At 40.0% G+C, this 16,187-nt stretch overlaps 2 protein-coding genes across 2 annotated transcripts in view; one reads left to right on the top strand and one right to left on the bottom strand.

Annotated features, from left to right (window-relative positions):
- The first annotated feature begins 3,250 nt into the window (after nt 1-3,250).
- odc1 (ornithine decarboxylase 1) lies at nt 3,251-8,161 on the top strand. The gene is made up of 11 exons (XM_072690287.1): nt 3,251-3,379; nt 4,397-4,545; nt 5,131-5,265; nt 5,376-5,549; nt 5,668-5,840; nt 5,929-6,145; nt 6,231-6,314; nt 6,407-6,569; nt 6,663-6,778; nt 6,875-7,089; nt 7,269-8,161. Exons 3-11 carry the CDS (start codon nt 5,164-5,166, stop codon nt 7,405-7,407), a joined length of 1,383 nt encoding a protein of 460 aa, XP_072546388.1. The 5' UTR covers nt 3,251-3,379; nt 4,397-4,545; nt 5,131-5,163; the 3' UTR covers nt 7,408-8,161.
- A 3,861-nt stretch (nt 8,162-12,022) lies between these two features.
- Nucleotides 12,023-16,187, bottom strand: part of LOC140564069 (hippocalcin-like protein 1) — a 36,808-nt gene continuing 32,643 nt past the window's right edge. The window contains exons 3-4 of the mRNA XM_072689144.1: nt 14,050-14,155; nt 12,023-13,649 (exon numbers count right to left, since the gene is read on the bottom strand). Of these exons, the coding sequence (XP_072545245.1) occupies nt 13,552-13,649; nt 14,050-14,155 (204 nt within the window). The 3' untranslated portion in view covers nt 12,023-13,551. The remainder of the gene's footprint in view (nt 13,650-14,049; nt 14,156-16,187) is intronic.

A 16,187-nucleotide genomic window follows, 5' to 3' on the forward strand; every position in this document is an offset into this window, starting at 1 on the left:
AACACCTCTTTGAACAGCTACCAAATTCAAATTCAACACTTGGAATCAGTAAATAGGCCTACTTGTACCTCATTATTTTATATATGTAAGACCAGGTTCTGTGATTAGAAATGATAAATTATATAAAATAATTGGGCATAGACTTCTGACATCTGAGTCAATGGGCAGGGCCTTAGTATCCCTTACTGATGCTTTTTAAAGTTGTCTTGCTAAATCCATCACTTTGTAGCACATCTTCTGATACAACGGCCACTGTCTAACTCCCACATCCTCACTCTTAACATCGGCATTTAGCAGTGTCTAATCAGAAGAGCAGAACGTTGTGCTCTACAGAATGGGCAAATTTCAAATCTCTGTAGCTTATCATTTGCTAAAAGTCCTGGGTCATGTCTATGACCAAACAGAAACTACAACAAAAACACATATGACACATTATGACCAATGATGTAATGAGACAATTAGAAAAAAAAACTCTATTCCAGTATTTCTCAACTCCAGTCCTGTAGTCCATCTGCATCTGAGTCACATCATTGGCTAATAAGCAAATCCATATGAAGCTCTTTCATTTGCTTTAGGAGAAATAAATAACATTGTGCAGCAGAGGTAGACTGTCATAGGCCATATCCCTGATCACTTCGAAAAGTGGTTTAAGTGATCGGATCGCAACAAGTTTGTTAACATGCTGGTACTACTAACTGTGATGATGTAAACAGCATGTTTCGTAGCTATAGTCATTTTCATAGTCTGACTAAGGTCTTTGTCAGTCTATCCTAGGCCTAATTAGGCCTAAACTGGCCTTTTCAAGATCCTTTAGATTTCAGAGAAGATATACCAGTCATGTTAAATATCTGCCAGAGATATTTAAAAATGGGCTTTGGTGTGTATGTAAACCAAGTTAATAGACCTCGTTCACACCTTTACTTTACACTGAGATACAAAGTTAAAGCCAGGGGTGAATTGGGCCAATGTAACTGTAAGGGTCAGAACTGTTAAAGAGCAATCCAGATTTTCCAGAGTTGTTAGGTTTGTGAACAATGTCATTTAGAGTGACGTGATGAGAAATTGGAGAATCTAGAGAAGTTCATCAAGTCAGAATTGCGAACCAGACATCTAAGCATTTAATGCCAAGTTATTACATGAAATAGTTATACATACATCTGATGCTTAAGACCATTTTATCATCTGGTAGTTTTGAGTTAATATTTTGGCCTAAAATGTACTTTTTAAAATCTATTTAAAGGAGCAGGTACATGCAGGCCATTATAAGGCAAAGCAGCCAAAGTCAAGTTTTTTTTTCTTATTCACCACTATTGTGTTGTCAACATTATATAATAAACCTCAGAAGACACGTGTTGCTTCACTGGTTATTTTGGATAGTAAAAAAAGGTCTGTATTTGTGTTGTCAACATTGCAGCCCTGTTCACCACCACTATAAAGAAATTGGTAGGTTTACAGTGCACCATTTCACATCAAACCACTCCGAAAGACATTGTTTACATCTGAACCAAAGCATTATGCAAAAGTGCTGAAAACAGACTTAAAGGTACAAAAGCACTTTGAAACCTGTCACATCATCTTATTAACTCTCTCAGGTTAGGTTCCCTTATTTAATGTTTATATTTGCATATATTCTGTGTGTTTGTGGCTTAATAATCATGTTTAATATATATTCAATATATTAAATATCAACATTTTATTCTGATAAATTCTATTGCACTTAATTAGACATTGAAGTTGCCTTGTCTTATTGTCATGAGTGTGTTTTGGGTTGTTTTGCAACCCACATTTGAAGCCACATAATGAAATGTTCTGAAATTGACAAAGGTTTATTAATAAAATCAGGAGAATTCCTCTCTGGATTACAGCTGATTTTTCAAACCCTTCAAATACACTTTTTGGACATTAACGGTGCTTTGTCTTATTGTTGTGCGAGTGTGTTTTGCAACAACCATGAAGCCACATCAGCAAATTGACAGTAGAGTTTATTTCAATAAGAAAGTCAGACTAATTCCTTTTTAAAGTACAACTAAACATCCAAACCTTTCACATTTCACAAATCTGAAAGCCCTTCTGATAGACACTTTAGGGTACGAAGGGCCACATTTTCAACAACTCTTATCACACAATCAATTTTTTTTTCACTATCTAGAAGTTTAAATTTGTGTATATTTGTGCATAATTTTAAATGTGTATATCTAACAATCACATATAACTATGATTTCTTCATTTTTATATATTATATATTTTATTCCACTGAGGCACATTTACTTATTAACAAATCTGAAAATCCCTTCTGATAGACATTACCAAGGGCCACACTTTCAACAAATCAATTTCTTTAAATGTATTACTTTTTTCCTTTTCTATATTAAGTTAAGCATGTATTTTTAATAATTAGATAAACCTATGATGTATTAATTTGTATATATTATATATTTTATTGCACTTAGGCACATTTACAATAACATTTATAATAAATCTAAAAAGCCTTTCTGATAGACACTATAGGGTACCAAGGGCCACATTTTTAAACATTTTTCCTTGTTTAAATGTTTACATTTTCTATATTACGTTAAATGTGTATATTTAATAGTGACATATAACATACCAACATTTCTATGAGTTTATTAATTTGTATATATTATATATTTTATTGCACTTAGGCACATTTATTTTATAATAAATCTAAAAAGCCCTTCTGATAGACACTATAGGGTACCAAGGGCCACATTTTTAAACATTTTACCTTATTTAAATGTTTACATTTTCTATATTACATTAAATGTGTATATTTAATAGTGAGATATAACATACCAACATCTCTATGAGTTTATTAATTTTTATATATATACTTGTTATATATTTTATTGGACTTAAATTGATTATGCAGTTAAATAGTGTGTGTTTAACATTAAATAATAATTTTAACATTGTTAAAATATTTATTTGTATTTATTTTGTTGGATTTGATTAGAGACTGAGGCTCTTATGTCTTATTGTGTGTGTGTGTGTGTGTGTGTGTGTGAAGCCACAAAGCAAATGCCCTGATATGGACAATATAGGCTTATCCTTCCTAACTCGTCTTTTACCCCCTTTCGTGTGTAAGAGGTGCTAACTTTTCTTGGGCGCTCACCCAACCCGAGGCGAAGCCGATAACAAGCCCAAACCGGTTTGCACACGGAGGCAAAGGCCGGTTTCAGCTGGCGTGTTGCCGTGGAAACGCCTGAACTATATATGGTAGCAGCGGCCGCGCAGCCGGCTTCATTCACCTCTGAGCTGCCGGTGAGGAGCGGAGCGCACGCCAGCGTAAAAAGACCCACCGTTTTTCATTTCCAGGATCCTGGTCTAATGGGAAAAGTCTTTGTAAATGCTTTTTAAGGTACGTGAGACGGATTTCCAGCTCTTTACGCGACGCTCTGCGGGGCAGAGAAGCCGGGTTGTCTTAGCACTGCGACGAAGTTAGCTAGCAGCTAGCTAGCTTAGCCATGTTAGCGGCGGGTCCATTCATTGAAGGCGCTGCGTGGCGGCGGGGTTGGACGAGCATTAGCTAGCTTAGCTGTCTTAGCTTGGAGTTTGTTTGACTTCCTACAGCTTAAACGTCAAACAACTCGTTTTATGAGAAAATCTATCACCCCAGCTGTCGTTATTCCTCCTTCAGCTCGGCAGTAACGCCGCATTTGGTTGGTAGCTAGCTTAGCTAGCTTCGGGAAGCTGATCAAGTTGGACTGCCAGCGCTGAGGCCTGTATTAATATGGGACATAATGAGAGATTCACACTTTTCAGCATGAATTAGTAGTCAGTACTGAATAAACGGCCTTCTCATTAGCTGACTGGCTGAAAATGTCCAGCTAGCCTGCTTTCGCTTGGGCTGAAATACACGTCCTCGATCCACGTGGCCGGTCGCTGGACAGGAACCATGTCGCCGGCACTGAGCTGTAGCTGGAAGTTGACTAGAAGCAGCTTCAGCAGCTGAATTTGGAGGGCTTTCTTCTACAGACCCCCAAATCAATGAACAGGACATGACCCGATCTGTGCCACATGCTTTTTCACGAGTCCCGTTAGATTGTAGATTGTAATCTGGCTGCCTGAGTGTTTAATCTCAGGCTGGGCAACTGCACTCTAGCGCCCCTTAGAGGGGGGACACACCAGCCGGCCTTTCTTTGACTCTGTAGTCAGCCAAATGTGGGTGGTCTTGCTTAATGAAGGAATAAAAAGTGTCATTTTCTTTCTGATTCAAGTCATTCTTCTAGACTTATTATTATTATTATTATTATTATTATTGCTGGTTGTAGTACAAGTAGTAGTAAGTCCTATTTAAATGAATAATTTATGGCATTTCTGAATAAATCCGTTTCAAATAATGACCTCTGTCACTCACCGTGCTCTCTTCCTGCAGACTACTCGCTTGAGAAAAGCGCACACTGGCTACGCTGGCCCTGGCCTCGAGGCTTATCTAAAAGGATTCAACTTCACTGGGGAGCCGCCTTGGGTGCTCTGAACTCGCCTGGCCTTAGACATTTTATAATTCCATCTCTTTCTATCCAAGTGAGTATGATTTTGTATCACAGAACAGCAGGAAATGAAATAATTATGCAACATTTGAGCTTTAGAAATGCAGTTCAGTTTCCTTACATCAGCCAATTAGTTAAAGATCACAGATAATCCCAGGGGGGAAAGCCACACATTACAGCAGCACAATAAAGCAAAAAAGAAGAGCAGATACACCACTGCATTAGATTTATAAGACCTCACAAATTATGTCAATGTGGGACACTTTCACAGACCAATAAATGTAAAGTGTCTGTGCAGCTCAAGCTAACGAGTACAATAAATGTACTGAATGAATGCGCAGTAGCTGTTTATGGCTAACTGCCAGCGATAAGTTTTGCATAAATTGTTCTGTTGATTGTGTAGGTCTATTTGGCCTTGTGGAATAGCTCATAAATGTGCTTTTATCAGGGAATAGTCGTTGTACAATATGCAGCTGTTACTCCCAAGAAGATAAGGGCCAGCTTTGACGTGGCTTCTTGCATACAAGGCCGTGCTTGTCATAAACAGATAATGACTGTAGTTGGGGTGGGGGGGTCCCAGAGAGTGTGTTTTGTAACGCCCTGCTCCTCTTTTCTGCAGTTTTCCTTTGCTATCAATTCTTGAATTGTGACCATGAACACCATCGCTCCCGCCGACTTTGACTTCACCTTCTTGGAGGAGGGATTCTGTGCACGGGACATCGTTGAGCAGAAGATCAATGAGTCATCCCTTTCTGTGAGTTTACTCTGCGTGTTAAACAATTATGAATGGTGGTGTCGTGTGATGTGAACTTGCTACTGGGTGTTGTCTTCTCCATTCTGACCCCACTTTCCTTGGTGCTGCAGGATGACAAGGATGCCTTCTATGTGGCAGACCTGGGGGATGTCCTTAAGAAGCACCTTAGGTGGGCCCGGGTCCTGCCTCGTGTCACACCTTTCTATGCAGTCAAATGCAATGACAGCAGGGCTGTCGTGAAGACGCTGGCGTCTTTGGGAGCAGGCTTTGACTGTGCAAGCAAGGTTTGTTTCTTCGTAATGTTCATCCTATTTCCCACAACTTGTCTGTCAAGGTAACAGCTTCATTTCTTCAGGGATGTACAAAAAAGTAGTAACTGACACAACTCTTATCTCCTTGTAGACTGAGATCCAGATTGTACAGTCTCTGGGAGTGGACCCCAGCAGGATCATTTATGCCAACCCCTGTAAGCAAGTGTCCCAGATCAAGTATGCCTCTGCCCATGGGGTGCAAATGATGACCTTTGACAGTGAAGTGGAGCTTATGAAGGTGGCTCGTTGCCATGACAATGCAAAGTAAGTAGCTTGACACCATCCTTGGTTATCTCAGGCCTATAACGTTTTTTTGTTTTTAGTCTGTAACCCAGGTTGGCTATCTTTGCAGGCTGGTGCTGCGTATTGCTACTGATGACTCTAAGGCAGTGTGCAGACTGAGTGTCAAGTTCGGAGCTACGCTGAAGAGCAGCAGGCTGCTTCTGGAGCGGGCGCAGGAGCTGGGTTTGGATGTCATCGGAGTCAGCTTTCACGTAGGCAGTGGCTGCACTGACCCAGAGACTTACAGTCAGGCCATCTCAGATGCCCGTTGCGTCTTTGACATGGGGGTGAGTGTGGACACATCTGATGGTGCAAATTAGTACTTTCGCCACTGCAACAGTGAAATTTACTGATCTTTACTTTGTCTCATAGGCTGAATTGGGCTACAACATGACCCTACTGGATATCGGCGGTGGCTTCCCTGGCTCTGATGATTCCAAGCTGAAGTTTGAGGATGTATGTTTTCACGCCCTTCCCCTTCCATTTTAATAAAAATGCAAACCTCAGTTAAGATTTTAAATGTTTGTTTTTCATCTTTTGTTTCTTAGATTACTTCTGTGATCAACCCTGCACTGGATAAGTACTTTCCTGCAGACTCTGGTGTGAAGATCATTGCTGAGCCTGGCCGATACTATGTTGCCTCTGCATACACACTAGCTGTCAACATTATCGCCAAAAAGGTCATCATGAAGGAGCAGTCTGGCTCAGATGGTAAGAACCATTTCTGAAGTTTTCTATGATAAAACATTTCAGACAAAACAGAACGTTAACGATTTGTTCCTTTTTTTTTATTCTAACTTGCAGAGGAAGACGAAGGGACCAGTGACCGAACCCTCATGTACTATGTAAATGATGGGGTTTATGGATCTTTCAACTGCATCCTCTATGATCATGCACATGTGATGCCTGTTCTGCACAAGGTATGTATATATTGTTGTTATTCTGTAGAACACTTAATCTTTCCAATTGTTTCATTGAACGTATTGCTGATGCCGCTGTTTGGCATTACTTTGTAGAAGCCCAAGCCGGACGAACGCATGTACCCATGCAGTATTTGGGGGCCTACCTGTGACGGACTGGACCGCATTGTGGAGCAGTGTTCCTTGCCTGACATGCAGGTGGGAGACTGGCTGCTGTTTGAAAACATGGGCGCTTACACAGTGGCTGCCTCCTCTACCTTCAACGGCTTTCAGAAACCAGACATCCATTACATCATGTCCCGAGCAGCATGGTGAGAGCCCGTTTTCTGACTTAGTTTTTTTTTTTTTTTTTTTTTGGAAAACTTGGCATATTCAGAGGGCCTCTTTCTCCTCAGTAGGTCTTCCTGTGTGTAAATAAAAGGTTGCAGAAGTATAATTTTTAAATGCTGTGTACTGAGCGACGTGTTTGCCCCCTCTCTCTCGCTTTTAGGCAGTGCATGCAGCAGATCCATGCCCAGGGGATGCCGGCTCTAACGGAGGAGCAGTGCCCTGGCAACATGCCATCCCACTGCGGGCGTGAAAGTAGCCTGGAGCTGCCTGCTAAGCCATGCGCCACCCGTGTGCTCTGAGTTGCCACCTTACCATAGATTTGGTACAGATAATAGCCATTCATCAAGTCAAAACAAACCTGGTTCTTCAATAATGACTGAAACTCACTGTGTTATGAGGGTTATTTGTGCCAGTAGATACACATTGTGCATGATAAAGCACTGTGTCTGCTCTTACCTGTGCCAGATCCATGGTGCGTACTCCCGTAATGTTGTAGACGCACATGTTGACTTTTTCAGATTTTTTTTTTCTTTTTCTTTTTAAATGTCATTACTTCCTATATTTTGTACCTATATTATAATATTTGATGCCAGTTACTTGACAGGAGAATGGGAGAGAGCAATAAGTGTTATGTTAGATGAGGGTCTTCTGCTGTGGAAACACTCTTAAACATCCTTCCCTTTTAAGCTATTCATGTTGAGCTGTCTGAATGCATTTCAACCACTACAATGGACCACTTTGATTAAACTTTAAGGGGACATGGAAATGCTTCACTATGAGTTCTCAGATCTAACCTGCACACAAGAACTGAAAACATTCCTCCTTTGGTTCTCCTATTAAACAAAGTTATTTTTTGTTGTTGTTGTTAAGCAAGTTAATAATAATTATTGCTAAGTAACAAACCATTAATTATGACGATGCGTTTGAAAATGGATATGAAAGAGATGGGATTGCGATTCATACTGCTTTCCTATGGAAACCTTTTTTTTTTTTTTTTTTAATATTTTGTATTTTTTTTTATAAATAAAATACAGCTGTAAATATGTCTGCTTCCTTGTTTTTGTTTGTAATAAATTGTTCTTTCAATTAAATTCTTTTTGGAGATTGAAAACTGTAGCTGTTTATAGAGCCATAAAAAGAACCTATACTGAGATGCTGCTCCTGGAGTTTGAATAGTATGAGTGATGCATGGCTTTTTACTTTAGCCTGCAATCAGAGCAACCAGTGCTAAAGAGCAGAGAATGCTCAGTAACTAGTGTGGGGCAAAATAACAGGGTTGTAAAACTGCATCTAAGCATTTTTCACCAAAGTGACACTTTATATTACAACTCACTTCAACTTAAATATGTTAAGGCATATTCAATATGTCTGAATATTGAACTAGTTTTCCCAGATGGCCAAAACAGAGTCAGGCTCTTTGTCAAATCTCTTTCCTCATCAGTATAAGGGTAAGTATGTAACAAGAAAGACCAGGCCTTGATTCGGGGAGAAAAAGCTTTGTAACAGCATTGGTGGCTCAGCGGCTCGGCAAGCTGCCACTGTTGGGCCTTTGAGCAAGACCTTTCACCCTCTCTGCTCCCCGGGTGCCCACCCCTCCGGGCATGTGTACTCACTATCACTGTGTATATGTTCACTGCACGGATGGGTTAAAAGGCGGAGGTCAAATTCCATCAGTGTCCAACACAACTGGTGAATATGGGTTTCTTGTCTTCTTGTCATTAATGTGAATACTAAAGTCCTATTTGCAAACGCGGAACACCGTAAACTCTCGTATTTCTTCTGTCCTTAGGTCACTGATATGCTGTGTTAGCTACCAGTTGGCAGGGACAGAATATGTAACTGAAGGCAGCGGGTGTGAAGAAATTCAAAAGGCAGCTTACATTACAACGGCAGCCAACTGTGCCAGTTCAACAGCCCAGTTTCAGCAGATACATTCATCAGAATCCCCCGAAGCACTGAAGCCTTAAGAAGCTGTCCCATTAGAGGAGCGCTTTCAGATGATGGAATAAGCTGGTGCATTGGGAGCTTTCATTAAATTGCGCTGAAATGATGGATGAATGCTTTCTGGAAAGTATTAAACAGCTTTATCTTTGGAAGAGAAGAGGTGTCTGCAGAGAAGTCATTGTGATGCCTGTGTTTCTATGAAACTGATATTAGTCATTGAATAACTGGGAATAAATAGAATTACTGAAGAGCATGTATATCATATTTTCATCCATTTCCTTTATTACATATTTGTTCATATTTATGCAAGGTGTCAATCGGTATCACCATAGCCTTTACTTAAAGAACCCATTAAGAACCTTGTTTTTAAAGGGTGTACTTCTTATAACCTCTGAAATTCCCACACTTATTACATCCTAAGGCTTATTATTCAACATTAACATGGAAAATAGTCTTATGCGGTGACTTTCATCAATAATTTATATAAGTAGTTCTGATCAGAGGACATGAGTCTTGGTTCTTCCCAAGGTTTCTTTGGGAAGTTTTTGCTTGCCACTGTCACCTTTGGCTGCTCACTGGGGCTCTAAGGTTGTTGATCTCCGGTCCTCTTACTGATTACGGATTTTGTAAAGCTACATTTCATTTCATTTGATGATTTCTGATGTTACAGGAGTGAAATGGAAGCCTTCTGATAAGTTAAGGGGTTCAATCAATAGGTTTATGCCCATTACCGGTGCTTTTCAGTCACTGACAATGTAAAAAAATATATATTCCATGTCACTTTAGAGTTATTTCTATTGGTCCATTGGTTAATAGAATTGGCACATTTCAAAGAATAGGTTCAAATAATGTATAAAACTGGAATATGGAGAAAAAAATGGAAGATGGAGATGGTATATTTTGATCACATTTATTGTATTTGTCTAACAGAGCCATGCAAGGCCACAGATTTCTATTTAGACTGCAGCTTCAAGCCCTGCTGCTAGGTGGCAATGTTTCTCTATTACAATAGAATAGTATTACTGAATAGCACATATTTTTATTACATATATTTGTTTATATATTTATGCAAGGTGTCAGTCAGTATCACCATTGCCCTTTATATAAAGAACCCTCAAGGAACATCTTTTTTAAAAGGGTGTACTTCTACCTCTACTGTACTTCTTTTAAACCACTAAATTCCCACACTTCTTATTATTCAACATTAACATGTAAACTGGCAAAGCTCCTTCTGATTTTAGATTGCAGCTTCAAGCCCTGCTGCTAGGTGGCGATGTTTCTCTATGTCTCACTGATGATGTGGAATGACTGGTAACTGTGGATGACATGTATTGCAGTGTTAAACTGTTACTGTATCATGTAAGAAAGGGCCATGGATTTTTTTTCGTAACACTTCGTTAGCATGTCAACAGTGAGGCACGCAGAAACACGCTGAGTGAGTCCCCCATTCAAACATGTTCAAGTCCAGTGAGCTTCCAGTTCACAGTGATCTCCCATCACTGTAGCACTAGTTTCCAGCCACTGAGAGTTGGACATGGCTCACGGCTGTGTGCCAATCAGCAGAGGCCGAGGTGGAAATTTGCTCCAGTTCTATTTATTGTTACTATCTTGTTCAATTTGTGCTTCATCAATTCCACACACAGCTCCTCCTGTCTCTATTCGCAGTGTGAGCACTCCTGCTCCTCAGGCTTGTTTGAAGGGGGCAGCCCAGTCGATATCCCACCTCTCCTCCCCCTCTTGCCATTATCAGGGAATCAAATACCTGAGGAGCTGCAGGCAGGATGCATTCAACATTGCACCTTGGCTAATTAAGCAGCATGATAAGCAACTGTTTATACGGCGTGCTGCTGGTAGCTCGGGGAATGCATGCAGCTGCATAATCCTCAGGGAACAGAAAGGCTCTTCACAACCATCACATTTTGCAGAGCCATATGGGCAGAACATTCATCTCTTGTCACATCGTCTAAAAAAGAGCTATCTGGGGGTGAATGAAAACATAGGAAACACGGCCTAAAAGTACCATCTCCTGTAAAATGAGTTAGTATGATTTTTTGAAAGTCAAAACAATGACTGTCTGTGCCTGTGTCTACAGTCTCTGCCTGATGTTTTTTTATAATTTCCCCCTCACAGTTTAGTACTGCCTGAATGTAGCTCCCCCTAGCACTAGCAACACTCCCAACATTAGGAGTGTAAGGATTTAACACTTGCCTCATCCGACACATGCTAAGCCAGCCACCGCCTATTTTTGAACTGCCAGGCAGCCGACATGCTCGGAGGAAAGTGCCGGGTCCCCAGCACCAGTGCCTAACTCTGCAGACTTTCCTATAGTAGATCACGTGATGACACTTTAGGATTGTTTGAGTCTTCTTCATGGATCTTGTGATCTGCTCTTAGGCTGAACTTGCTAGGACAGTCTGACCTGCTGATGTTGGCAGTTGTTGCACTTATAAATGATTTAGCGGACAGTGGAACGGCTGATTTCTAAGTGTTTCTGAAGGCCTCAGAGAGCTCTTTGGATGTCCACGGTGATCTTCACCAGTCACTTCAACAATCAAGAGCAAATCAGACTAAACGTCTGAGATTTAAATAAGACAGACTCCTCCAGAATCTTCTCTAACCATGTTCTAATCATCTGCAGCTGATGTTCTGCACCAGATTCTAATTTTAGGCATGTTAAGTAGTGATAAATGTGGGGGTGTCCTAACTTTTTCCTTCAGTTCCTTCACTGAATTTCTTCAGTTGTAGGTGTTTAGGTACATTACCTCCACCTCTCAGTATTGTTCAATTGACGAGCAAATATGTTCATATGTTTAATTGTGTTAAAAAATACAAAAGAAATGTCTTGTTTTCCTATGATTTCATAATCCAAATGTCAAAACGAGTCTTTCTTTTAGTAATTGAGGACTCTGACTCTGTTAAACACAGAGGTCATGCTTGTAAGACTTGTAATAAAAACACTTGCAACCATAATTTCAACCCAAAAAGGAAGCACAACGTTTTTTAATGGAAACAAAAGGAGAATTATCACAGTTACACTCCAGAGCCATCGTAGTATCCTCACATTTACAGTTTCCTTTATAAATACTGCAAGACATCTGTTATAACCAGGAACAGTGTTTCAGAACAAAGAATGTCAAGGTTAGTGAGTTTCATGCTCCGCTCCGGTGCCAAGGCCATAACTGTCATGGAAGGATTTTAAATGTTATGTTTATGATCCCAATTCCTCCTCGATTTTCCTTTATTCTTTCTCTTTAATGAGATGTGTTTACTTAACGGCCGAGAACTCTCAGGGGAGATTCCTGTAACACTCAGCTCGACATGTTCCTGATGGCGTGCTAATGACCACGCTTGGGGAAAAGGCTGGTCGTGAGGTCAGAAGCATCCCCATGAGTATCTCCGTCAAGTTGCATCGTATGACAAGCCATGGTTTCTATGGTGATGTGAATGGAAAATGATAACATCCCATATGTGTAATTTACATTACTGTAATGGGCTATCTTGACAGGATTGCAGGAACACATGCAGTCTGTGGCACAGATGGAGGAAAAGGTAGATGGCAGAGTAATATAGTTTATATTATATGACACTCCGAGTGAAAGTAGAGGGGTTATAAGAAAAAGTAAAAAGGCATTCACATTGAACTTCACTGTATTTTATAGTGGGCACCATTAACAACAATAATGGCAAAGAATACAAAACAAGGACATCAGTACGGTCCTTTTCCATCACCACAACATTCCTATAAAAACGTGGTCAGAAATACATGCAACAGCAAGACTGTAAGCATAAAGCGTCTGACAAAATGCAGAACCACGAACAGGATAAATCCATCGCCTTTATAAAAGAACAGCCAATCACAGACGCACACTGACCATCGTCCATGCAGTCCAGTGGTAGAAAGCTTAAGGGTACAAAGGGTACAGAGGGTATGCATTTCCTCAAGCAGAAACTTGATAAAATACTTGAATTAATTAATAAAAACAAACAAACAGAGTCCAGCTAAAATAAAAGCAAGACTGAGATCATTCTCCACTTAAAATTGAACCCGCAGGTCTTATACCTGGCCATGCACACCTTCACTGCTCAGCAAAATGAACATAATAGTCCTCAGCAGTGCTGCTTTTTTATTTTTTACTAAACACATGCTCTCCCCCCCCTTATTTTTCCATTAACCATTAAAACGAGTACAGAAAAAATACACAACACCACATTTCTCATTCCGTAACACATGGGACTCTAAAGCATTATTCAGTGATACTAGCACTGATGACCGAGCTCAACGAACCCTCTTCATATTCATATTCACAGACTGGTCCCTACTACCGAGCCAGATGCCAGGTTCAGTGAAACGCTGTGAAGGAACAGTGATTCTCATACTGACTACAGTGATAAAACTCCTACACAGTTACATGAACACTTACTGTGTGCACTTCAGACTCAAACAAACACTATTAGAACGTGCTGTGAGAGCGGGGAGAAGCTCAGAGACTGGCAGAAGCTCAGAACTGGCTGGCACTGCTGGGGTCACACTGCAAAAGGCGGACAATAGAGGGGTCACTCCTGGCGCCTTTGATAAACTCCTCCAGAGAAATTTTGCCTGCAACAGCAAAGCGTGACACGGTCATGTCAAACAGATCTTTAATGGCAACGAGCAGACAGGGATTTATATACACGCCTCATTCATTTACAATGCAGTTGATACTTTTGCATTGGTCTCTTACCTTGCATCTCCATTTTGGTTGTTTTTCACTTTTTGATAAAATGTGAAATCGGACCATTGTTATTGTTATTTACACTGTGAACTGATGAACGGGCCAATAGAAATGCTCCAAAATGGCCTTGAAAAAAATCTTTTTACATTGACTTCCATTAAGAGTTTAGAAGGTTCTCCTAAAAAAGGCTACTGTTTTGGAGATACAAGGTTGTAATTCAAAAGCAGTCAATAAATAAATAAATAAATAAATAGCTGTACTAGCAATAACTGGATTCATTTTTACCATCGTTATTGGTGTCCATCTGTCGGAAAATCTTATCTGTCCTCTTCTCCGGAGTGGACTCGTCCTCCGGCATCTTCATCACAGAAGAAACCATCTTATAGATTGCCTGATAAAGCAAAAATAATAAATACTAAAATGTTTCTGTAAAGCTTTCAAATGATACCGTGTACTGCAGAGTCTAGACAGACAGTCCAGACAGTCCACATGTGGAAACATAGCTGTGAAGAGAGGCCATTTTCAATCCATTATAGTCGTGATGTCACATGTAAATACTTAGATCGGCCCATTCAGCCCTATAGATTTCATTTAACTCATCTGGTTCTTTAAACGCAGTGCAGCGTCATCTACTCACAAATACGAGGAACTAAACTGTCTTCAGAACCTTAATATAGACTATAGCACCTTCCTACATTCCTATAGGCCTTTGGTTGTATTGCAGTTGATGGGACTTCTGCCTTATTATGCCAATTACTGCTCAGCATTTCTATCATTGTACCAGTACGCTCATACATAATCATAGACGTATGTGGTGTTAAGGTGACTTTAGACCATTTATTTTAATGTATGTGTGCTTTTGACCAGAGTTCCCTCTTGGTTCCTACCAAAGTTTCTTCGTCCAGCTTTGAGGGTATGGTCTTAGACTTGCTCACTTAGGGTTACACATTATATTTCTTTATTTTTTTTACTGTCTTATTTCTGTTTTGTGATATCGGGTTGTAAAAGCAAAGTGTTTGGGCCAGGCGGTTTGACCAAAAATGTGTATCTCGGTGTTTCAAATTTTACAGATTTCAGTTTTACAAAATAACAATGTTTTAATTTATTAATATATTTTTTAGTTTATGCCATTAAAACAGACTTCGAAACTTGACAACTGAATTGCCTTCTTTTTAAACTAGAATGTTATAAAGACAGGTCTACTTTTTCTAGGTTAATAGTGGCTTACTAGACTACTTATACACATATTTAACAATTATTACAACAGTAATTATATTTATTGTGCAAACCAGAACTAAACAATACACAGGCTGAACTGGTCATTACTGCATTTTCTTTAAAGAATATATTTTGAAAGTTTAACAACCAAATGTTCAGTTTTACCTCAGAAAGCCTTTAGTTTTTCAACAAAACTGTAGGGTATGTAGAAAGCACCCTGCAAGTAAGTGTGTTAAGCAGAGAGTGAGTTAAAGCTCTGTTTTTGTAATATACTGCATGAATGTAGCTGAGGTTGATGACCTCTCTCAAAGATCTTATAGGTCTTCAAAAACAGGTTGACATTTTAAAACAGTACACTGAATGAACAGTCATACCACCCAGCATATACATGATTGGAAGATAGATAGACAGATGGATAGATAAATTTAACATTCTCCTGGGAAAGTGTTTATATTGTACCATTAAACATTTCCTGGCAGGGTATGATGCCTAAAATCATCTATACAGAAGAAATCATTCGCCAGGGCAAATATGTCAGTCATATTTTCCTCATATTCTCCTTCATCATTTAAAACACCCCTTTCAACACACTTCAATTTTTTTGTCTCTAACAGGATTTTTAAATGCCAGCACCACAAAGTCATTCTCGTCTCTCTCTTTCCACTTTCACTCCCTTCCATCATTAGATTTAACAAGCTAAGATGTTCCAGACGGGTCCCCCAGCTCTTGTGAGCCTGTGGAACTCCTCTGAGCATGCCTCATTTTCCCTGATTATCTGATCTCCATATGCAGGCACTGATTTTATTCACTGCCTCAGAAAAGCTTCTTACATGTGGTGCAGGACAGGACAGTGAAAAGAAGCACAACACAGCAATTATAATTACACTCACCACGGTGACATTGCTGTGAGGATTTGATTGATGTTGGATGATCACTACCCCACCTCATCCCCAACTCACCCCAAAATTATTGGATGGAGCACCAACCATCATTCCAGAGAACACAGTTCTTCCACTGCTCCACAGCTCAATACTGGGGGGCTTTATACCCCTCTAGCCCACGCGTGGGTTCATGTTTATCTGCTCCACAGAGTCCTATTCTATTAGCAGCTCTTCTCTACAGGGACTAGACAAGCTGTGTGTGTGCATTAGCACATCTGTGTCAGAAATGGGTGCAACTTAAGGTAGTGAATGCATGCATTAGAA

The sequence above is a fragment of the Salminus brasiliensis genome, chromosome 10, assembly GCF_030463535.1.
Source record: "Salminus brasiliensis chromosome 10, fSalBra1.hap2, whole genome shotgun sequence".
Taxonomy (NCBI): Eukaryota; Metazoa; Chordata; class Actinopteri; order Characiformes; family Bryconidae; genus Salminus; species Salminus brasiliensis.

What these genes read in the sequence shown, in the direction of transcription:
- odc1 (XM_072690287.1), top strand. Translation starts at nt 5,164, where the DNA reads ATGAACACCATCGCTCCCGCCGACTTTGACTTCACCTTCTTGGAGGAG. An exon ending in GCTTTGACTGTGCAAGCAAG is followed by an intron (nt 5,550 to 5,667) that starts GTTTGTTTCTTC and finishes ATCTCCTTGTAG; the next exon opens with ACTGAGATCCAGATTGTACA. An exon ending in GGAGCAGTCTGGCTCAGATG is followed by an intron (nt 6,570 to 6,662) that starts GTAAGAACCATT and finishes TCTAACTTGCAG; the next exon opens with AGGAAGACGAAGGGACCAGT.